The sequence below is a fragment of the Ursus americanus genome, chromosome 12 (assembly GCF_024610735.1).
Source record: "Ursus americanus isolate L20-20 chromosome 12, mUrsAme1.1.p, whole genome shotgun sequence".
NCBI lineage: Eukaryota > Metazoa > Chordata > Mammalia > Carnivora > Ursidae > Ursus > Ursus americanus.
The window spans coordinates 61703955-61727105 of NC_142138.1; the positions used below are offsets into that span (position 1 = coordinate 61703955).

The following is a 23151-nucleotide window of genomic DNA, read 5'->3' on the forward strand; positions in this document are numbered from 1 at the left end:
CACCTGGCTTGCTGTCGAGCACAGTTTTGTCACAAGCGTCCTGAACCGGCCCATCCCCCAAGCGTGTGCCTTGTGCGCGAGGGGGGCGGGGGCCACCGGGCCTACTCTAAGGTGCCCATTAGCCTGGGCCCTCTGAGGCGGAGGGCTCAACTTCTCCGCAGCCAGCTCAAGCTTCTACAGGCGACAAGCTTCCACACCAGTGAGGCAAATGACCACACATACTTCACACTCGAATGTCTGTTGAATGAAAGAGCGATGAATGTCAGACTACCGCCCACAGGAGGAATCCTGGGGAAATGGGAAAGGAATCCCAGTGTCAGCACAAAAGCCGCCGCCTGGAACAAGAGGAAGGAACCTAACCAGGCCACAAGAGAAAACAAAAACACTCTTCCGGATCCCTTGAACGAGCTGCACACTTTCAGATGTCTTCTGCCCCAGGGAGCAATGTAATCCCACTGCGCTCCCACCATAAGGACCACAGGTTTGATCAAAGACCTGGATTTGAATCTTGGCTCTCCACCACCTACTGTCTGGGTGACACTGGGTGACTCACTTAACCTGATCCTTCCTTTCACTGTTTACATAAAGGGGATGCTAATAAGGCTTGTGGTGAGGATACAATGTGATCAGGTTGGTTGTGCTCAAGGCTCCTGGTAGGAGCTCAAGTAATAAGCCACACATCCCCAGTAAACAGGGGTCTGAAAGGAGGCAGTAGAGGAGGGAGCTAAGCTCCCCCTTCCCTCCCACAGGACTGTGCCTGGTGGGAAAAGGAGGAAGACAGCTTGTTGGTGGACAGCGGGGGCTTCCTTGTGGCAGGAACCCCCTAGAGGACATTTCCCAGGTGCTGGAAGAGAGGACTGATTCTTACTGACATTTAAGGGAGGAGAATATGTCTGGAAATTCCGCCCAGTGGCCTATTAACCTACGGACCACACTCCCAGGGACTGGGTAGCTCTGTTCTGAAAGCAGGGGAGCCAAGCACTTCTCTCTAAGAGATGCCAAGAATCTTAGAATCTCATAACTTTGAAGCTGGTTTAACACTCAGCTCAGAGAGGACAAGTCACTTTCCCATGGGGCTCAGGAGTCTGCTCTGTGACAGTGCCGACCTAGGCATCTCATGTACGTTATGTGGGTTTCTACATTTAATCTCACTACGAGCTCTAGGACCCATTATTATCCCTGTTTTGCTGATATGGAAACTGAGGCACAGTGTAGATAATGTCCCCAAGGTCTCAGAGCTAGAAAGAACAGAAGCCAGAATACAACACAGGTCTGCTTGATACCCACGCCTGAGCTCTTTCTGTCCGGCCTGCTCATTCCCAGGCTAGAGACTATTCCACCATATTAGGCCTCTCTTCCTCCCTGCAGATTCCGAGTCCAGGGTCCCTGGAAATACCCAAAGCACATCAGCACCCCAAAACAACACACACATGTGCACACACACACACACACACACCCGTACTTGCTCACTCTGACCTGGCGGGGACCTGCTAAGGCAGGAAGATGGCCGAGTCCATTAACGCCACCAAGCACAACACATATTTATGGCCCCAATTACAGCCTTCACCTCCCCCCGCCACCAAGGCGCAGGAAGAGCGACAGGAATAGTTGTGTGCAGTGGGGTCTGAGGCCTCTGTAGCAATAACTACAAGATTACAGAGACGTTAGCAAAGCCGGTGACGGCGGCTCTATTATAATGATAAATCTACAGCTTTATATAGAAATAATGAGACTGGGGGCAGAAGGAGGGGGAGGGAAGAGCGGAGGGATTTCAGCCAATCAAAGTTTTAGGTGGAGGGAAAATGGCAAGCCCCTGGGAATGCACAGGGGACCACCAGGGGCCCCTAGTCAAGCCAGGCAGGAGTGGGGGCAGCAAGAGCATGAGGGGCAGCCCCGGCTGGGGGGGCCGGGGTGGATTTAATGAACTACCATGATTTCCTTCCCACTCTGAGCTCCTTGACTCCGTGGAACAGAAGAGAGGCCTCCAATGGCTCTAACACATCCAGGTCGCTTGCTTTTCACCCTCTAGCCTGGAGGGAGGGGGGTGTACTACCTCCATTGCTCCCTAGGCTTCACTCCAGAGCCTGGGGGCAGTGAGGCAAATGTCCCTTGTGGCTTAAGATTTGCAATTAATCAAGAGCTGAACTCCCCGGATGGACACATCTCCTTCACTAGCCTTGAAGCTCCTAATTCAGTGGTTGTGAGAAAAACAACAGGAATGCTCCAGGTTTTGCTACTTTAAACCAACCTGAGCCATGAGGCTGGAACCAAAACAAGGGACATACCTGGTTCCACTTGCCAGGGCTGAAGGTGATGATCCAATACAAGCACCAGGACCAACAAGGGGACGGCATTCATGGACTCGTGCGACCTCAAAGCAGCCTGCTAAGCCCCTGATTCTCCCAGTGCCTCTCCTCCTCACTGAGCCTCCCCTTCAGTCCTGACTATCCGATCCAACTGGTTAATCGATTTGCCACTCCAGACATACCCCCCCACCTGAACCATATCTCCGAGGGACTGCACAGGCCGCGTCTCTCCCCACCAAGCCTGACTCTACCTGTTTTCAAAATATTATTTGACCTTCTCCTCCAGGAAGCCTTCCCAGGTTATAACCATACCCGATTCCCACTGCTTCTTTAATCATCCTTTCTTTGTGTACCAATATACAGTTTTAATTGAGTTAACTAAGCTGTGGGTCATTCTACAAAAATGTGCTGAGTTCTTATGTTTGCATAAAATGACACACTCAGCCCGGAGGAAAAAATACAAGAGAAAGTCAAATGTGGGACAAAAGGCATTCCTGAGCCATTGGGAGGACTTTGCAAGACCGAAGATGATTCAGGGTAAAACTGAGGGACCCAGGAGTAAATCCAGAGGAGCGATTTCTGTAAGAGCAGAAGGGCTCAGGGAACTTTGAAAGGGGGATTGGTTTGGGCCAGACCTGCGTGACAGAGGGAACCCTGTGAGCAAAGGCAGGAGGCAGGAATGTCGGCACGCTTGGGGGACCAACCTGCAGGACAGCGGAGTGGGGCCCAAATGCAGCTCTAGGAATGGAATCCAGCACGAGGACAGATGGGAGCCTCCGTGCTCATCCGTACCACCTCCACCACGCTGGCGGCAGGATTTCACATGCACCCACTGCTCGTCATTCCCACAGACTGTGACTTGAGCCTCTCTGGCCCCCAAATAACTATAATTTCAGAGTCAGGACCAAAAAAACAGGTAAAAGCACCCACCCTCTTACTTCCCTTCCCCTTCCTTTGCCTGATTCCTCGCCCACCAGGAGGACGAGCCTACTCCTGAGAGCCAGCCCCCGGAAGAGCCGTGGACTGGAGGGCCCCAGGGCCCCCCGCTGGCAGAACATCAGCCCAGACAGACTGCAAGCAGGACAGGGCCTATGAGCACAGCCACCTGCCCTTGGCTTCAGAAACTCCCGGGGCCTGGCCTCCCAGTGCTCCCAGCTGGGATGCTAGCCCTTCCTCTGTCGGGGTATATCCCCTGCTCCTCCCCAACTCTCCTAGTTCCTCCTCACCCAGGGAAATGCCTGGGCCGCCCTAACTCTCCGTAGCAACTTCACACAGTATACACGATTCACTACTTAGCATTACTAGCTCCTGCAGAGACGTCTCTTGTCTCTGGAACTGGATTCCGATTTTCTGGGGATCAAAGAGGCTGTCTTTTATCCCAGTCCCGCTCACTCCCCAGTGCCGGGCCCAGTGTTCTGCTCAGTAGGAGAGAGAGGAGGACCAGAACAGTGCTACCTGAGGACGGTAAGGAAGGTGACGATGTGTCCAACACGTTTTGGATGATCTGCCGTTTTCTGAAGCCGGGCTGGGGGAAGGGGGATGGGGCGAGGACAGGGACAGCCACAGCGTTCCAGCACCCAGAAAGCTAGCTAGCCTCCCTGTGAGGAGTGCACTCAGGCACAGACTGGCCAATCCAGGCCTGGGTCTTCCATCATGCCCACAGCGAAGGTCACAGGAGAGGGAGGGCAGTCGTCAGAGTCTGAGTCAAGCTCTGCTTCTCCAGCCCCCAGCCTCAACCCTCCCGCTCTCGGAGCCCCTGGGCCTCAACCTCGACGTGGGGAGGACCGAGCAGCTTTTCTCTACCTGCGCAGTCACCATAATGAGGCTGTTGCTCAATGAGACCACAAGGGAAGAGCTGCACCAGATGTAAACTTTACAGTGATTTATAGAGCAGAGCCCTTGGCCTGGGCCGGCGCACAGCTGCTGTGCCAGCCCGCCCCGTCTGCCCGCCCTGTCTGTCTGGCCCTGCTGCTGGTGCTGTTCTTGGGGATTTCATGGAAGCAAAGGTTGGGGAGGTACTGGGACATCAGACTGAACTGGTCAAAGTCAGCACCAGCTGGAGAATGGGGTGTCCCCGAGACCAGCCCTGGGGCAGAAACGGAGCCCACCAAGCTTTGAACAAATCTGGTTTCTGACACTTTTCCCATCAGAGCAAGGCTGATTTTCCTGGCCTCCCCCCTCACAAATTCAACACAGAGACATTGAGAATTGACTGTTCAAAGAGAGGGCCTGCAGACTGAGTGGGGTCATCCCCACCCCAGAGAAACAGTGCAAGAACTATCCGGGGAGACTCAACCAGTTAGCACTCAAGACCCCAGACACAAGGCCATTGGTGTCTGATGGGAACACCCATGCTGGGCTCTCAGCTGCCTGGATGGGCTTAGAGAGAGGTGCACCCACCCGTGGGATCTACACTGGACCAAAGGGCTCTGAAAATGCCCTCTCAATTCTCTGTGCCAAACCCGACCTCCCCCTGAAAAGCCAGTTTGAGCCTCAGTGCCTCGAAACCTTCCCTGGTTAATTGCAGTTGATTGTGACCAGCCAAGCGCCCCCTGTCCCGTGTGTGGATTAGCCAGGCATCCCTCCACGCTGGCCCCAGCAGGGAATGCCTGCGAGAAGGGGCTGTGCAGTAGCCACTCGTGTTGGTCATTATGTGCTTCCCGTTCTCCTGCTGGGCACACGGTGGGATTTCTTTGCCCAGCCCTCCTGAGTTGCCACGTGTCTGGCTTTGGCTGGTGAAACGCGGGTAGAAGTAACATACATCCCTTCATTGTGGAAGCTTTGAGATATAGTGCATGACTTGCCACATCCCCTTTCTCCTGATGGCAGCAAGTATCCAGACGGAGCCTCTGTCAGCTTGGACCCCTGGGTCACCCCAGCCAAGCTGGGAAGCATGGGTAGCATGAACAAGAACTAGATCTTGGTTGCTCTAAGCTACCAAATCCTAGGATTATTTGTTGCCGCAACATAACCGTGTTCGTCCTGATTAACATGCCCAGTTCTGGATCGCCTTTTCCAGGCTTCTAGCACACATCAGTGCACTTGGCAAATGCTGCTGTCTGATTCAGTCTAGAGACCTGGCCCAATCCTCACCCATGATCAAAGAGATAGATAACATTATTTTATAGGCAGTAGACCTAAGGCCTAGCAGATGGAGGGAACTGCCCCAGAACATATCATCAGAAGCAATGGACAAAAATTCTCTTCCCTGCCAGGCCACACCCCAACCTGGGGCAGCGAGCAAGGACTTCTGCAGGGTGGGCTGAGCCACTGGTCAGTTCCCACCATCCCCCTTCACATCCTGAAAGGCAAAGGCCCACTTGTCTCTAGGGTGGAGGAGGATAGGGACACACCCCACTCAACCCAGCCCTAGGAACCTTCAAGAAGCCCAGGAGGCAAGGCTGTACTCACACTTGTGGCGTACTGGATGTCCTTCCAGATAGACGTCTCCCGGGAGAGGTCGGAGGCCTCAAAGAGGTTGTCCAGGATGACCTCTCCGATCATGTCATGGCGAGAGAAGCGGTCGAAGTCGAAGACACTGAGATGTAGCTTGCGGTCGGCCAGCTCCTCGTAGGGCACCGGAAAGTGGAAGTTCTCATCGAAGGTGGGGTTCAGGGTCTTGCGGTGCACCCGGGTCTGCAGCTTGCACTTGCGATCAGGCAGGAGGTAGATCTTGACGTAGGGGTCAGAGCTGCCACAGAAGTCCTTGGCAGGGAGGTCGAAGGCCTTCAGGATGCGCACGATCAAGGTCTCGCTCTCGTAGTCGTAGCGCAGGCTGAAGTTGATTTTCCCGCAGCTCTTGGTGGCCTCGGACTTGGCATCGTCCCCGTCCACCGACTTCTGCTTGTAGAGTTCAGGCTTGATTCGGCCAATGCTGGTGGGCTGCTCTGCCGCCGGGGGCAGCTCGTTGCCGTAGTCCACGCTGGAGACGTGCATCTGCCGTGGCAGGTGGCGCTTGAAAGACGTGTGCCTGGCGGGGGGCGGGAGGGGGCAGGGACAGCTTGGTCAGAGCTCCAGGGGGAGGAGCGTGCGGGCCACACCTCCTGGCCGCCCTGGCTCATCCTACCCTTTGCGGGGCCCTTTTCCTCCTGCTCGCGGACCCTCTCTCCGCTTGCACACACTTTGTTCGTGGGTGGTTGCCAGCATTACAAGTCTACAGAAAGGAGTTGGAATGGGGCCTGGTATAGCCTAAGCTCAGTTCATGGTAGCCTTTGCTGCCATTTTTCCCCCCTGCTTGCTGGGTTTCTTTCCTGGTAGACTGACTCTGGTTCCCCCATAAAACCATGAGAGCCCTTAGGAGAAGGACCATCCTTTCTTACCCTGGCCATGGCTGTCCCTTCGTCATCATCGCCCGCTCTACCACCCACACCGTAGTTAACATTTATTGGGCTTGGGACCCAGACGGCGTAGGTTCATATTGGCTCTGCCGCTGTCTGGCTATGTGACCTTGGTCCAGTTATTTAACTTCTCTGCACTACAAAATGAGGATAATAAAAGTAGCAATTGCATAGGATTGCTGTGAGGAAGAACCGGATTCATACACATAAAAAGCACTTAGAACAGGGCCAGGTGTATAGTAAGCGATACATCGTCTACTCCAGATTGTCAAAGAATCCAGCTCTGATGGATTCCTTCCTTGGCTCCTCACAGCAGCCTTATGAGTCATCAGCCCTATTTTAGTCTGGAAAACTGAGGCTTAAGAAAGGTGAGCGACTCGCCCGAGGTCATATGATGAACTCTGAAAATGTGACCCCCAGCACGTTCGTTCCTGGACTCCCAGCTGAAGACCTGGTCTCTTCCCTTCGGCTGGTCCCCTGGGAGCCTGGGGACACATTGCAGGGACCCAGGAGCCCACAGGAGCCGTAGGTTTGAATAAATACAAGTCGTGCATATGCACCACTTCCGTGTCCGAATTTAGGGTAGGCTGTTTGTTATCACGTGGTGGGAGTTGGTTTTGGTTTTCTCAGTTAAAGAATGCCATGTATACAACCACTGTCCTGGGGTGGGGGTGGGGGGACTCTGTCCAAGGTTATAAAGGAATCCTCGTTCTCCAAATGTTGGGAACCTCTTGTCCTATATCCCGTGCACGGCAGACCCTATCGACAAGGCTTTATTGGCATATCCCTAGACACACCACGAACTTTTATGCCTCTGGGCCTTTGCATAGTCTCTGCCCTCTGCCTGCAATCTCTCCTTCCCTCCAAATACCCAACACCTCCCAGCGCACACCACGGAGCACAGCGCCCCACCTCCAAGGTTGCCCTCTCCTGCGGCCTTTCCTGGTGCCCAGCTCCCAGCTGGTTACCCACCGCGGGGCACATCGTCTGTTATATTCTCCAATCGGAGTGCATGTGATGTTACTGCTGGCCTCTGCTCCTCACGGGCTAGAACCTCATTAACGTCTTGAGTAGCAGAATGTGGCGGTGTGGCGGTCAGGGAAGGGAGAGGTCCACCCTCACCTGGTAGACGACGCTGGCTCTGTGGTCTGTCGCTGGAGCCGCGTGTGACGCATGACGTGCTCCTTGACCGACATCTGCACCTCGGCCGGGATGTCTGGGGACGTGTGGCTGATCTTCACAGCCGCCTCCAGGAAGCCCAGAGTGTTGGTATCCTTCAGCTTGTCCGCCATGGTGCCTCTGGAGCCGGGGCTCTGGGGGGCCTCCGGGGGAGGGTTAGCAGAAGCGGGACTGGAGGCCTCCTTGCTCCTCCAGGGCATCCAGCACAGCTTCCAAAAGAGAAAGAGAAAAACTGCCACCAGGGCCACGCCACACACAATCACTACCACTGCGAGGAGGCTGACAGAGGGGCCTGCCCTCGGCGAGAGCCGGGCAGGGAGGGACAGAGACAGACAGAGGTGGGCAGAAGCAGGAGAGGGTGTTGGTGGAGGGGGCACACAGAAGGGACAAAGACGGGAGAAGAGAAAAGAACGCTCATGAGAAAGCTGCCAGCCGGAGGAGAGGTGGTTTTCGGGGTGGCACTCCGCAGTGCACTTGGTGAAATGTCTGCAGCCCGGCCCTGGCCTCCGCCGATGCCCCCTCACACCCTTCCCCCTCCCACCCCTGGCCCTGCCCCCTCCCCCACTGCCAGCCTGGGGAGCACCTGTGCTGCCTCCCCTACTGCCTGTCGGCATGCACAACGGGAAGGGAAAGTAATTTAAATCGCAGCCTAAGCAAATGTGCAAATTCGTGAAGCGTTCACATTTGGATGCTGTTTGAATTTCTATTAGAGCTGTTACTATGGCCAGACTTATAGCAGAGTCATTTTTTGTACACAGCGCTCTTCCTCCACAGGCTGGGTGGCCTTGGGGACCAGAGGCTTGGCCAACTCCATCTCTTCCCTTACCCCACCCCTGTGGAGCCCAGAGCGGGAGCTCAGCAGTCACTTGAAGTGAATGAGAGGCAAGGGTTCAGTCTCAGGCTTCGTCTGGACTCTCAACTCTGCACACAGTAGGCTCAGTAAATACTTGGATGAAGTCGGAATTCGACCCACACAATTTATTTCCAAGCTACATACAAGTGATTCCTGTAGCTGGCTTTTCCCATTCCCATGGCCAGTTGAGAGCTTTGCTGTAAAGCTGGTATTTTTGAATGTCATGGTTGGTTCAGAGGTGGGCACTCACTGCCTTGCCCCCCAGGCCACCCCCGCCCCCAGCAGGATGCCCGTGAACCCAAGAGAGCTGTGGGGGGATGCCTTCCTCTGGAAGAAACGATTAAGCAGATCTCCCACCACCCCCTTTTGGAATGACCCTTAGAGCCCAAAGCCTCTTCTCTCTCTGAGAGGTCAGAAGGCTCCGAACCAACGACACACATGGCGGGGTATGCACTAAAGTCAAGGCCATGGAGGAGCCTTGAGTGGCTTGGGTGACAATGGAAAAGTTGAGAAATTCCACCACTCTCATCATCATCACACCAAATTTCTGGAAACTCTGGAAGAGGCCAGATGACCTGGTAACTGGACCTGTGCTCCTGTGTTCCCTTTGGAGGGGTGTGTTCACCCAGTCTCTCTATGACTTGCATGGCCCCTGCAAGCCTGTGGGTTTGCAGGCTCTGGATTATCCTGGCCCAGCGCCCCAGGGATTTTAGGATTTAAGGTGAGAAATGACCCTACAAGTCAGATGGGAGCAGTGTTCCGGAGAAGGGACTTGCCTGGGGTCGCGGGTCAGACTCAGAGCCTACACCAGGGTCTAGAGGTGCACTGCCCAGCCTGGGGCTCCATCCACTGTCCTAACCAGGCTATTGTTTCCCTGTGGTTTTATATTTGTCTGATTCAGAGCCTATTACAGAAACTGGCGCATGAGAACAAAGGAGTGAATGAATGAATTAATAACACATGAAAGAGCTATAATGATCTCTCAACCAGCATTTACTGAGCACCTGCAGGTACCAGGGGCTAAGCTAGGCTTGCAGTACCGAGATGCCAAGTCCCTCCTGGGGGGAATCCAGAGTACTCTCCTAGCACACAGGCACCAGGGAAAGCTGTCCCCCATCTAGAGGAACCTGGGAAGGAGGTGAGAACGTCAGCTACCGTCTCTGGGGAGCTCGCACTGCCTTCTACCTCCCTGGCTGTAGGGCACTGGCCTGGATCAACTGTCACAGCCACCCTCCGCAAGCCCAGGCCCCTGCACAGAGACACTGGAGCCCTGGCCAGAGGAGCTGGGTGGGATTAGTCCTTCACCCAGAGACTGCCATCTGGAAAGCCGATTCTAAGTTCACTTCTAAACTAAAGGTCTCTAGTGTGGTGTGCATGTATCCTGGGAGCACAAGAGTAAATTTATCAGATTGCTTTCATATTTATTTGTCATCTTAAAAACAATAAATGAGAGTTGCAATATACACGTTGATAGTAATAGAAATGATAGCATTTTATTTTTGGATTTAGTTAAGTTTTGAACATTACGAGGTCCAAGGTACAAAATACTTTTTATGCATTCGCTCGTTTAATACTCTCCAGTGAAATAGGTGTGATTATTACTTTCGTTTTGCAGATGAGGAAGGTAAGGCACAGAGGATGAGATTGCCCGGGGTCACGCGGCTGGTAAGCCACGGGATGGAGAGACGACCCACATGTGTATATAACATGGGAACAAATATATATTGGAGGCATTAAATCAAATAATTTGTGCTGTTATGAGTTCATTATCTAAATGGTTTGGAGACTGCTTCAGTAGGCCCTTATGCCCCTGGGGTTCACGAGGAAAGCCTCCACAGATAGACGGGTCCTTATTCTAAGTATCCAGCCATCTCTAGACCTTTCACATCTGCTCTCGGTTACAGCTGCTCGGGATGCATTCTCTACCATATGAGTCACCTTAAAACAAAAAGGTATTTCTAGGGCTTTGCTTTCCTTTGATCATGCATCTTACTTGCTCTGGTAATAATTAGAATTTTAATGAGAAAGGGGGAGAAATGGGGGGAATCCAGAGAGCATAGAGTGCATTTAAATGTTCAGCCTGACAAAAAACTGAATTCATAAATGAAAAGAGAGGTGGGGGAAGGGGGCGGGCTGAGGGAATCAGTTTTCCTCGGTGTGGCTGCTATTTTGAATGCCTGGGCACGTGCCCCCGCCCCCCCCCCCCACCTCCCACTGTTGTTCCCTCAGAGCTGCGATTAGGGCAGGCAGAGGTATGGATTATTGGGAATCAGCACCCAGCGCTCAATACTGGTTATGTAAGACCAAGAGGCCCTTCCTCTGCCTGGAGAATCTCTTTCCAGGACATCACGCCCAGAGGCATTATACGGAGACTTGGGTCCTGTTGCTGAGTGGATTCACCCCCACCAGGGATGCAAGGCAGTGAGCAAGGCTGCTAAAGATACGCAGAATTAGGACAAGGCAAAGGTGACTGTAGAGGATTTAGCCCTTATAAAATCACTATATGTGGCCTTGAACTCAGCCAGCCCGCAGAGCATGGTTGAAGGTCTACTGAGGCTGGGAAGGTAGACTCCTGTCTCCTGTACGGTCTAAAGGCTCTGGCAGGGGCCAGATTGGCAACGATGTGTGCCTTGCTACCCCAGGCCTGCTGGGTCCAACCCACCAGGACGTGCTGCCCTCTAGCAAACCACAGGTGCACGAGTCGCCTTCAAGGCCTTTTTCCCACCCGTCTTGTTTGAACCTCAACACTGTGAGGCAGATAGAATTTTGACAGGCAGCTCAGCCGCCTCTGAGTCCTGATCCAGTGCTCTCCATATTTCATACCGCTATCATGCACTAGTTTCACGGCAGTAAGGGAGAAATCCCTTCCTAAATCTTGGTACTCTTCCTCCCTTTCCTCTTCCTTCTTTATTTCCTCTTCAGCTTGGAGAGAAAGAATCACTGCCCTGGGGTCAGACTGGGCTCCTTCAATGTCCATCTCCACTGGCTTTAAACTGTGTGACTTTGGCAAGCTACTTAATCTCTCAAGCCTCATTTTCCGCATCCGTGATATGGGTATAATAATAGTATCTGCCTCCTAGGGTCATTCTGAGGTTTCAGTGAGATCAAAAGTGCTGAGGACAGTGCCTGGGATGTAGTAATAAATATAATAAATATTAGCTGTTTCTATTAGGATCACCTAGTTCTGCCCAGTCTAGTTTTGAATATCTCCTTGTTCGGGAAAGTCTCATTGGCAGAACACCTGCAAGCCACGGACACTAACAGAGAGAGCTTTAACTTTGTCATTACAAACGAGGAACGACCTTACTAGCAGAAAGGATATAAGTACTTCATACAAAGCTACATGTCAAGACATAATACGTACTATATTAAAGATCTCACATCTCCGAGTTCTTCTGTCGATACTCATTTGCTTGCTACTTGTCCAGTTTCGTTGCTACCATCACCAGCCATCTGGTGAACAGAAGTGAGCTCCAAAGAAGTAAAAAAAAATCATGGAAGAAAAATCAACAATGGAGAGAACACGCTATGGTTTGGCAAAGTTCTCTTGGAAATTTGGAAGAAGGAAGTCCAGTCCATTACTCAACATTAGGTGTGAAACATCTTTATTCAGGGGTCAGAAGAATCCAGTATTTCATGGGCACCTGGTTTGGGAAATCCTATTGGCCAATCACCCAGCAGCCTCTGGGAGAGCAAAGAGCTGGGCAGCTAGGCTTTGGAAACACACCCGGTGACCTGGCATCGCGCAGGGGCATGTGGCTTCTACCCCGGCAGGGAAGGCAGACTTCACTGAGTGCTCAGACACTGGGAGGGTAGCTCGGGCAAGCACCAGCGCCAGAATGGCCACAGAGCACATCCATCCCCATTTCTAACCGTGTGACCTTGAGCAAGTTACTTAACGTTCTCCAAACTCTGGTTTCCTCTTTGATTTGATAGGGATTCTAAGGCCTCCTACTTTACAGAGTCATTATGAATATTAAATGCACTAAGACTTTGGGCACAGCTCCTGGTACGTGGTCAGTGTTCCCCACATGTAAGTTGCTATTTTTCTTCATGTGTTACTTTTTTTGGTGGCAAATAATACAGAATGGACCCAAAGCTGGGCCCTCTTGAGACAGGGAAGGGGGACACCAGACCACAGGGCAAGGCATCCAAGAGACCTCAGGCCCCTCTTCTCTCCAGGAAAGTGAAGATCTCCCCAAAGCCCACAAGGGCGGGAATTGCTCGTCAGGTTCAGTGAGACTGTCTGGCAGGGGGATTGGCTCATGGCCTCCCTCTTCCCCCGGAAAATGCTGGGTTATTAATTAGCAACCCAGGCCTTTCTTATCTCTCCAGACTGCCACTCCTTTCTACAAAGACAGAGCCCTGGCGCCCCCTCCCCTCCTCCCCGCCCAGAGGGTTAGGGTTCATCAGCAGCTCTGATCACCTGCTATTGTTTCCATTTTTCTAATAGGTTTCTAAGTCAGGAAAATCCATTTGGTAACAGTAATAGGCATTTTTGCTAACAGATGGTACCTGAAAAGATAAACTGGGGAGAGGAAGGGAAAAGAAAGGACCATTTTCTCTGCTTTCCCTCAAAGCTGGAGAAAGCTGGCTTCAGGGCCTGGGACTGCTGGTAGACCCTTGGAAATGGTTTCTGGGCCGGCCTCTATGGAGCAGGGGCCTCCCGGGCTGAGGAGCCCTCATTCAGACACAGAACCGAGACACAGACAAGCACAACCCAGAGATCAGACAGCAAGAAATGCAGAGGCCCAAGACCCTGGAAGGAACAGCACCAAGTCTGGGAAGGGAAAAGACTCTGGGCAGAACCATTCATATTAATACTGGTAATATTATTTATTTCTTTCTACATGGTCAGCACCATGCCCCTTACATTATCTCCTTTAATCTTTACCGCCTCCCTAAGAAATTAGTATGCACCTCTCAAAGATAAATTAACTCAGCTTAGAGATGTTAACTAAAGTAACTTCTCCAAGGATACATCGCATTATGCAAAGGAGCTGGGATTTAAACTTGGGACTTCTGATGCCAAAGTCGGAGCTTCTGAGCCAGGCCCCTGAAGGGAAAGCTGCATGGGAAGCCAGGTAGGCATTTCTTTGTTATAATCAGGAGAGTGTGGGACACATCCTCCACTATGTGGCCCAATCCTCTGTACCTGGGTAGAAACCTGGAGACTAGGACTATGACCAACCTCGTACCTGGGTAGAAACCTGGAGACTAGGACTATGACCAACCTCGCCCCCCATCTCTTTCTTCTCCCCCAGAAAGTATAGACACTGCGGGTTACCCACCAGGCTCCAGGCCAATAACCAGTGGCCCCTGGAAACGCCTTGTCCAGAGATACATGTCCCTGAGAAACACCTGAGAGTGCGCGCATCTGTGCGTGTGTGTATGTGTGCGCCCACGCGTGCACGTGTGTGTTGGGGGAACAGGGGCTATTCTGTTCTAAGCCTTACAGACGTGGTCCATTAATAATAAACTCTGCCACGGCTTGTAAATTTATTAGGAGAAGCTGGTGTAATTAAAATTCAGGGTTAGGGGGAGGGGGAGCCAAGAGCCTTTGCTTCCCTTCCTTCTTTCAGAGATCCAGGCTGAACTACCGATGGGGATAATTAGCAGAGTCCAAACAGAGAAGGAATTAATGCCCCTAAAAAGCTGCAATGAGGAGAGACAATGCTGGGCTAATTATGGCCGCACCAGCTTTATGACTGGGCACCAGCTTCCACCATCATTAGGGGACTCAGAGATAAATCGGAGACTAATGTGGAGTGCTGCAGCTAACAGAGCATTGGCATTAATTTAGCAATTATTAGTATTATTATTTTGGCAGATGGTAACTGTACCTTTCTGTCTGATTAGTCAGGGCTTGGGGCCCCTCTGAGATGTGGACATCAAGGCTGGGGTGTTGGGGGGGAGAGGCAGACAGAGAGCCAGAAAGTTTATTTCCCTCTACGCCCCCCTTCCTGTTCACACCTGCAAGGACTGAGAGGAGAGGTCTGCCCGGGCCCACATGGAGCAAGAAAAAGAGATCAGCAAGAGAGAGAAGGGGGGGATGAGACAGCGTTGTATACCTAGGGCATCCTGTTATATACCTACAGCGGGATATCCTGCTCACCTCCCCTTTCAAAGCCCCCTTCGATGAAAATTCCGAAGTGTGGCTCAGTCTTCTGTGTTCAGAGACCTCTTTTCTTAAGCGGGACCAGCAAGGGTGCCACCTAGCTTGGACAGGACTTTCTCTTACCCTGCTTTTTTCCCCACTCCAGACAGCCTTACACAGACCCTGAAGAAACCTGGCTGGATCCAGATGCCTCAATCTTAGTCCTAATTTTCTGCAGCCACACGTTATACCCTCAAGTCTAAGGACAGAAGAACAAAACAGTTAGAACACATCTTCCGTACAGAGCGTGGAGGGGATGGGTCTACTATTCCACTCTTAGAGTTCCCACAGACAGAGGTAGAAGAAAACTTCTAGAAATGTAAATCCAAGTGCTCTACAGCTCCTAGATACTTTACCCCAGTTCTAGAAGATTAAAGTTGAAGACACACCATAAAGTCCGAACAGCATCTAAAGGATTGTACACTGCACCTTTCCTCAAAGAAGGCAAAATCTGCAGAACTTCTTCCTTCCAGCAAGAGTTAGGGAGTAACTGATTATTTAGTTATAGAAACGGGACCTTCATTTTTTGATAAAATGCTATGCATTTAACTTGCCGTCACAAGCAGGAAAAATCTTACCTGTGCCACCAAAGGCCAGCTTCAACACCAGGTGACTGAATCAAACATATCCAGAGTCAGTAGAGAAGTGAACCAACAGTACGTACTTCACACGGCCACAAAGAATAACCATTCCTGGTCTCCAGCTTGGCAGGGGCAGGGCAGCTCAGGGTCCCCCATCAGTTCCTGAATTTTTTGGAACACCTCTAAACCTGCGCTTGCTGCCTCAAATCCAGAACTCTCCTACCCACACCCAACACTCCACACTTTGGCCTATGCGACAAATTCATTCGTCTCCACAAGGCAGATGGCATGAAGAAGGAAGGGAACTGCCTGTAGTGTCCACTTGCAGGGGTGGGGGGGGTGTATATTAAAGAGGAAAGTAGACCCTTCGCCTTCAGAATGTTTAAAGAAAACTGGAACTTGCTTCTGTCTGGGACAGTTTGTGTAGAGGTGTTTCAAGTCAGGAAAGCTAAGGAGGTCTGATTAAGGTTTCCTGTGCAATTCCTAGCACAGACCATGGCATGTAGGAGGGTCTCAGGAAATGATAGCAGAGTCGGAATCCCAATTGTTGAATCTCAGGGTGTTACTAGAACTCCCGTGAGCTAGAGACTTTGAGTAGGAGGAAGGCAGGGGAAACATACAGAGGTAAAGAGAACTGGGTAGGCTCTAGTCACTTGCATTTTTCACGAAAATACGAATGAAAAGATCCAGCATTTCTCTGACTGGAGAATCTGGCAGTGGCTCTGGGATGCAGGGAGTAGGCTAGGATGTAGGCTACCTGGGGGCCTGGTCCTGAACTGCACAGGATCTCCCCAGACTTGTGCTCACTTAAGCCCCAAGATCACAAAGCCACTCTCAACCACTTTCTTTCTTTTGCTGAGATCAAGGGTCTCCTTCTGCCTCCTCCTCCCTTTCAGCCCCCTTGCTTGGTCCCCGGGGGGCTTCCTGAGGCTTGTGACTCAGCAGCCAAAGTTCAAGTCCCCCAGCGCTGACAAGTCAAGCTCAAGCAGCCTGCAGGGAAGGCAAGCTGATTCATCTGAGCCTGCTTGCTCTCACTCCTCAACCCTCCCACCCTCAGCCTAGCCACCAGGTACCCGTCATTCCAGACTACAGGGTGTCCCTCTGGAGTCAGAACACCAGTGCCTCCCTGTATCAGAATGTTCCACACACACATACACCCTCCCCAGCACGCAGCATTTCTGCTCTGGACAGACGGGGGAGGAGGGCAGCCTCCATCCCAGGTGGAACTCGACAGGTGTGTTCTTACCTCAAATTATCCCCTTTAGGGTTTGAGAAGTCAGGCTCAGCATTAAGGCCCTCCCTGGGAATGAATTGTTGGAGGTGAGCGTGGAAGAGAGCTGGGTAAGCAGGCAGGAAGAGACTGTCTAACTTGGGGGAAATTGTGTGTCTGGGCGATATGAGGACAGGGATGGTGCAACGGATGATGGCACCTGAGAACCAAAATCTAATAACACTTGCTGGGCCTACTCTATTCCGAGATTCTTCAAGAGGGAGAATCAACCTCTCCAACATCCCTCATGGTACCACCCTCTGAAAGTTTTTCTTTAGGTCTAACCTCAGTCCCTTCTGCTGCAGTAATCAACCCATTGATCAAACATTGCCAGGGCCAGAGAGAGTGCACGCGAGAGAGCAGCGCCCCCTACAACCCACGCAGGGCTGTGGTGCGCTCTACTCCCGCAAGGCTGGACACAATCCTCCCCTTGGCCCACTACCTTCCTTCTATTCCTCTACCCCCTCAGCGGCCCGGTTCCCAAGCTAGGACCTTACCAACAGTTCTGACCTTTAACCTCAAGCGAAAACAGGGCCCTGGAACCTGCGGTCTCCGGGGAGCTTACCCCACCTGTACCTGCTCCGTAACCGCCGCTCCAGTCCCCGTCTTCTGGTCCCTGGAGACGCGCGTGGAGACGAAATTCCCGCCTCTCGCGGCCCCTTCCTCCCTTTCCCGCGCCGTTGGTGCGGAACCACAGGGGCGACCCTCGCCTACTCCGAGGCCCAGAGCCACCGGGGTCAGGGCTGGGAGACGAGGAGGGGCGGTGTCTGCGGAGCCAAAGGAACCCCGGCGCCTTGGTCCCTGCAGGATCTCCCCACCCCCACTCCGCATCCTCTCGAGGCTTCGCACTGCCCCCGCGCCCCTCCCCCCCGGAGGGAAGGAGACCCGGTGCTCCCTCTCGCCCAGGACCCTCCAGACGTCGGCATCCTGACAAAGAAGCCCGGCTGCAGCGGGCGAGCGCGGCCGCACGGCGCTGGTGCGGCAAGTAAATACCCGAGCCGGCGGGCCGCCTACCCTCCCGCGGCTCCCGCCGCCAGGGCGCGACACGCCATTCCCGCTGTCGCGACTCCCGAGAGACGCCGCAGCCGCGCGCCGGGCCCGGGCCCTGCCGGGCTCGGGCTCCGGACTCACCGGCTCCGGCAAGCTCGCCTCGGCTCGGGCTCCCGCCTGGGGTCGGCGACCGCCGGGGCTGCGTCCGGCGCACAGTCCGCGCCGTTCGGTCAGGAGGCGCCCGCTTGGCAAAGTCGGCGAAAGGCACCGGCTCAGTCGCGCACCGGCCCCGAGTCCGAGTGAGTCAGAGAGGGACCGAGGGAGCGAGTTATAGGGGCGGGCGTTGGGGGGAGGATGCCGAGACACCCTCCCCCACCCCGCCCCCCGCCCCCCGGCGGAGGTGCAGACAGCCACTCGCAGCCGGAGACACGTTCGGACACAAAGACCTAGTGCCGCCCGCAGACCCAAGTTTCTCCCTGAGACCAGGGGGCTCGGACCGCGTTGCCCGTGAGAGCAGACAAACGGACGCGCAGACCGACAGACGGACCCTGGGACCTCGACACTCCCAAGAAACGAGTTACTTCCTCCGCCGGGATGTCCCTGGTCTCCTGCTCGCTCCACAGACCCCTTCCCTGGCAAATCGCCCGCAGGGTGAGCGGAGAGACGCTAGGGAAACTGAGGCCCCCGTGGGGCGCCGCACCCCGGGAGCGCGGCTTTGCGCGAGATCCCCGAAGAGTCGCACGGGGAGGGGGCTCTGGGATTCTCTGCCTCCCAGGTCCCTTTCACGTCTCTCCGCTTGCCCTGTGGGCAATGGAACAGGGCACTGGCTGGGGCTGGTTCCGAATCCAGGATCCTGAGCTGGAGTTCTCTGTCTAGGTTCCGGGGTTCCCGGGGCCGGAGCTCTGGGAGGGAGGATTCTCAGGGCGAGAATCCAGGAAGAGAGGGGTCCTCGGATTTCCCGTTACCTGAGCCGGCCGCGCTCGGACTCCTCTCTGGGGGCTGTAGCTCGAAGCTCCGACAAGTCTCCACGTCCAGCCCGAGAGGGGGCGGCCGGGCCCGGCACAGAGAGGCCAGGAGCGCGAGCGCCGCCTGGCACCGAGGCCCCCCGGTCCCCCACACCCCACTCATGCCCGGGACACCCCGGCGCTTCAAGCAGCCTCCAGAACCCGTGCCGCCGCCGAACTGGGGCGGGGCGAAGCGGCCCCAGGAAGACCCTCCCCGCAGCGGCCCCCTGCGGCTCCGTTCAGCTTTTAATCGCTTCCCCGCAGGGTCTCCGCCCCTCACGTGGCATCCCGCGGCAGCTGGCAAGTCTGGCGCCTCACGGCCGCCCCCTCTACACCCAGGGACAGGTCTGAGTCCCGGCGGGTTCGAGCCCGTTTGTCCAGCACCCCAGAGGGTGCAAGGCCCAGGAAAGGGCCTGGGATCTGACTCCACATCCACTGCCTGGTGTTGACCTTGGGCCTCTCTGAGCCTCAATTCCCCACTCTGTAAAAGCGGTATAATGATTACGAGTGCTTCAGAGGCTGCCTGGGAATATAAAGATAGTGTTCGTGAAAACAGTGTAATTGCCACATTCCACACAAGTGGCAACGAAATAGATAAACCCATTACAGAAAGAAGGATGACCCGGCTGGGAGTGGGAGAACCTTGGCCAAGGTTCCTAACGGGAGAAGTTAGTCAGACTAGCCCCAAGTCCCAGCTTCGGAGGCAGAAGACCCTAAGACTGGGGGGCTATTCGACCTGCAGAAAGACTTTCTGGGCCCCGCAATCCTGCGGTCCACGGTACCCTTACGTTGCTATGGCAACGGGAGGCAGCGGCCGTCTCTCTCCATGGCAACGGGAGGGGAAAGTTTCTGGCAAATAGGAATGGGGGGGCATTTCAAGAGGGCGCTCCGTTCCCGCCAGACCCATCTCCCCACAGCGGTGCAACGCCACCGGAGATCATGTATCTTGCTATTAAGCGTAGCCAGGGCCAGAAAGCCTGAAAACTAAACGGGAGGGTTGAGGCTAGACCTAAGGCAGACTTCCCCTCCAGGAACGGTGGCGTGAGGTCCAGGAACAGGTTGGTTGGGGGGCTCCGAGGCACCTCACTCAGCCCTGGAGGTCTATGGGCCGCCACCCGCCGCGGCCCTGCAGGGGGCCCTATCACGGAAGTCGCGCCTCCTCGGCTTGTCGGCCGGTGGGCCCCCTCCAGTGTGAGGTTCACCCGAATTTCCAGGCTCAGGTCCCTTTGCCTCCCCCGAGCTGGGAAGGAAACTTTAGCTGGAGTCTCCGGAAGCCGCGGGGCTGGTGTGTACCCGGGTGGCGGGTGGGGGAGGAGGGTCTTTCCTCCTAATTATCACGCTAATTGGAAGTGGCTCGGGCGGTGACTCACGTTCCAGAGGGAGGAGATTCGGAGCCCCAGCTCCTGGCGGTCTCCACATGCGCCATCTGCGCCAGCCGCGCTAGCTGGACCTTGGACTGGAGAGCCCCGGGCAGCTAGTGCCCTGAGTACAGAGGGCCAAGCCGAGGCCTCAGAGGACCCAGGCTTAACCGGAAGGTTTTTGCTCTTGGGAAGCGCTCCCTGGCTCTGTCCACGGTGCTGAAGGCCCAACTGGTGCAGCCGTAGCGTGGGCACAGGGTTAGGGAAGGTGGGGGGGATGGGCAATTGTGGCGGGTTCACAGCTTCCACCCTGACCTCCGGAACCTGCCATAGGAGAGAGCTAGGAACTCAGGCCAGAGGCACTGAGCAAGCATGATTCCGGCGACACTATGCAATCCAGGCCGCCTTCCTGAAGGAGGTGCTCAGTTGCTGTTCCAAGAATGGGTGAGGCTGTGGAATCCCCATTCGCCTCCCAGTGCTTCTAGAACCCACCTGAGGAGTCCAGAAGCCCTGTCACCTCCTGCTCCCCCACCAATGCAGAGATCAGCACCGGGGAGGCCCCTCGTTACATGCTCATTAGCAGTTTCCGAGGAAGCAGGTTTGTGTTTATGTAAAATACAAATGGAGAAGAACTGCTCTCTGCCCATGTTTATGGCAACTCTGTCACTCCGCGGCGATTTCTCCCTCCCCCTTCCGAGTTCCTGGGGAAATTCGCAGAACAAAGCGCCTTGTTTTGCCTTTGCAGAGAATGAAAAAGCACAGGAACTTCCAAGGGCCCAGGCCTGTGATGCAGGGAAATCAATATTTTGCTTTACAACGAGTGGGGGAATTTGCATCTAAACTGAAGGCAAAGGAGCCTGTTTGGAGCAGAGCAGGTGGCAGGAGCCGAGAATTAACAGATAATTTCTCATTGTTCCCGGATTCAGCCTCCACACTAGGCAAACGATTCTGTGGCGTCTCTGGCGCCCCAGCAGCTCTGGACCTGGCATTTCTCAACAGAACAGGGAGGAGTTTCTGCTCTGACAGGGCTGCGGGAAGGGGCTGGGTCTCCCGGGTCGGTCAATAAGTATTGAAGGAAACAAACTGAGGGCTTCAGAGGGGAGGGGGTTGGGGGAATGGGATAGGCTGGTGATGGGTATTAAGGAGGGCACGTATTTCATGGTGCACTGAGTGTTATACGCAAGTAATGAATCATGGAACTTTACTTCAAAAACTAGGGGTGTACTGTATGGTGACTAACATAATATAATATAAAAATCATTATAAAAAATAAGTATTGAATTTCGAGTGTGTGAATGAGTGTGTATGAAAGAGACAGAAAGAGAGACACAGATAGAGACACGAGAAAGAAAGGCAGAGAATGAGACATATAGAGACAAATATAGGAGATACAGAAGAGAACAGGGAAAGAGGGACAGAAGGACTCATATACACATAAAGGGACACTTATTCAGAGAGATGAAAGAGAAACTTTTTTTTATATTGAGAAAAAGCCCACCTTAGTTGCTTTCTTTGCCCTCTCTCCCTGCCCCCGAGGTTAATGCTGACACCTGCTGACACTGGTGGTCACATAATAAGCCACAAACCAACCAACCAACCAAACAAAAACATGTAAAGATGGGCGCTCTTCCTCTCTAAAGCCCCTTTCCCTGACAAGCCCACTCCCATATGAAGAGACCAAATTCAGACTCCCAGGGTCTCACCCAGACCTGAAGAAGGAAGGGGGTAGGAAGAAGTAGAATTGCTGCCCCTCAACACTATCTTCCAGAGAAAGACCACCTGAGTTTCAACTTAGGGGTGGAGTGGAGAGAAGGAGGAGCGGAGACAGCACTGCATAGTGGCGAACAAGGGCACAGGCTGGGCCCCAGGAGGCTGGGTTCCAGGACTGGTGCCTCAAACCAGCCATGGGGCAATCACATCCCTTGTCAGGGTGTCAGTGTCCTTATTTGTAAGATGATGAAGCCAGATGAGGAGCTCTTCAAGGCTCCTTCCAGCGACAACATTCTAGGGTTTTACATGAAGGGAAAGGAGGAGGCTGAGTGGGGAAAGGAAAGAGGGGCAGAAGAGCAGCTCTTCTGGCTCTAGAGAAAAAGGTGTCCACACTCACTTTGGGCTTCCCTTCCCTCGTCGCTCTCATCTCGTGTACAACTGTGGCTGGAGCCTCTTGAGTCTGGGCCCCTAGTCCCCAGGCCTGACTGCTCAGAAGAAGGGAGGGGACCTGGAGGTGGGGTGGGAAGCAGAATGAGAGGAGATTTGAAACAGAAACCAGAGCATCCCTCTCCTATGCCCTCCTCTTCTCGGAAATACCCAAAGTGCACATCCCCTGTCCCCACCCCAAGTCTCTTAAGCAGTGGCCCGACTGCCCTTGGACAGGTCCCTCACTCTGCTCTGAGCAGTAACGGCCTGTTGAGTTATACTACAAATAAAATAAATTTAAACAAAATAATAATTTCTAAAAAAAATTTAAAACCTCGGTAGGAAATTGCTAATGCTGTGGGCGAGAAGAATGAGCTCCTTTGACATGAGCCGATGTGTCATATTGTCTTTCCATCTCAATGCAATTTCTAAATAGGGAGCCCTTTCCCCATTCCCTCCTCCCCTCCAAGCCCCCAGCAGAGATGTAAAGGGAGTCTGACGTTTGTAGCCGGATTGTCTGACGTACAGGGAGAGACAGAGAGAAAAAGATAGAAGCGTACTCACCACTTTGTCGAGTGGATTGCAACCAAGAGGGCTCTGACCCAACTTTGAGGGCCCCCAATCTCCTACTTAGTGAAGCATGTAGACACTTTGTGCTAGGGTTTTAAATTTACTCTAGGAAACAGATATCAGTTGAAACTGTTCCATTGCTGGTGGAGATTAACTTGATGTCCTATATAGGGGAATGGGATTATTTTACACCATTATTTAAAACAAACACTGCTATGGGATCCCTATGGGGTTTCTGCAGAACAGCTTTAACAGTATTTCCAGCAGATGTCACCCCAGCCTTCAAGCCCCCACACCAACATAGCAACTCTAGCCAAAGCTGGGTGACTTCTGCAAACCATGCCATTCCAAGCCATCGTAAGAGTTTTCAGGAATTCCTCCTTGCTTGAAAAGATGCAGAAGACATTGCA

The 23151-nt window shown here is 53.6% G+C and overlaps 1 protein-coding gene across 1 annotated transcript in view; it reads right to left on the reverse strand.

The window, feature by feature from the left end:
- SYT6 (synaptotagmin 6) overlaps positions 1 to 18964 on the reverse strand; it is a 56952-nt gene extending 37988 nt beyond the window's left edge. Inside the window, 4 exon segments of the mRNA XM_087866193.1 lie at positions 5718 to 6276; positions 7766 to 8114; positions 18639 to 18903; positions 18905 to 18964. Of these exon segments, the coding sequence (XP_087722319.1) occupies positions 5718 to 6276; positions 7766 to 8114; positions 18639 to 18903; positions 18905 to 18964 (1233 nt within the window).
- Between the last annotated feature and the right edge of the window lie 4187 nt (positions 18965 to 23151).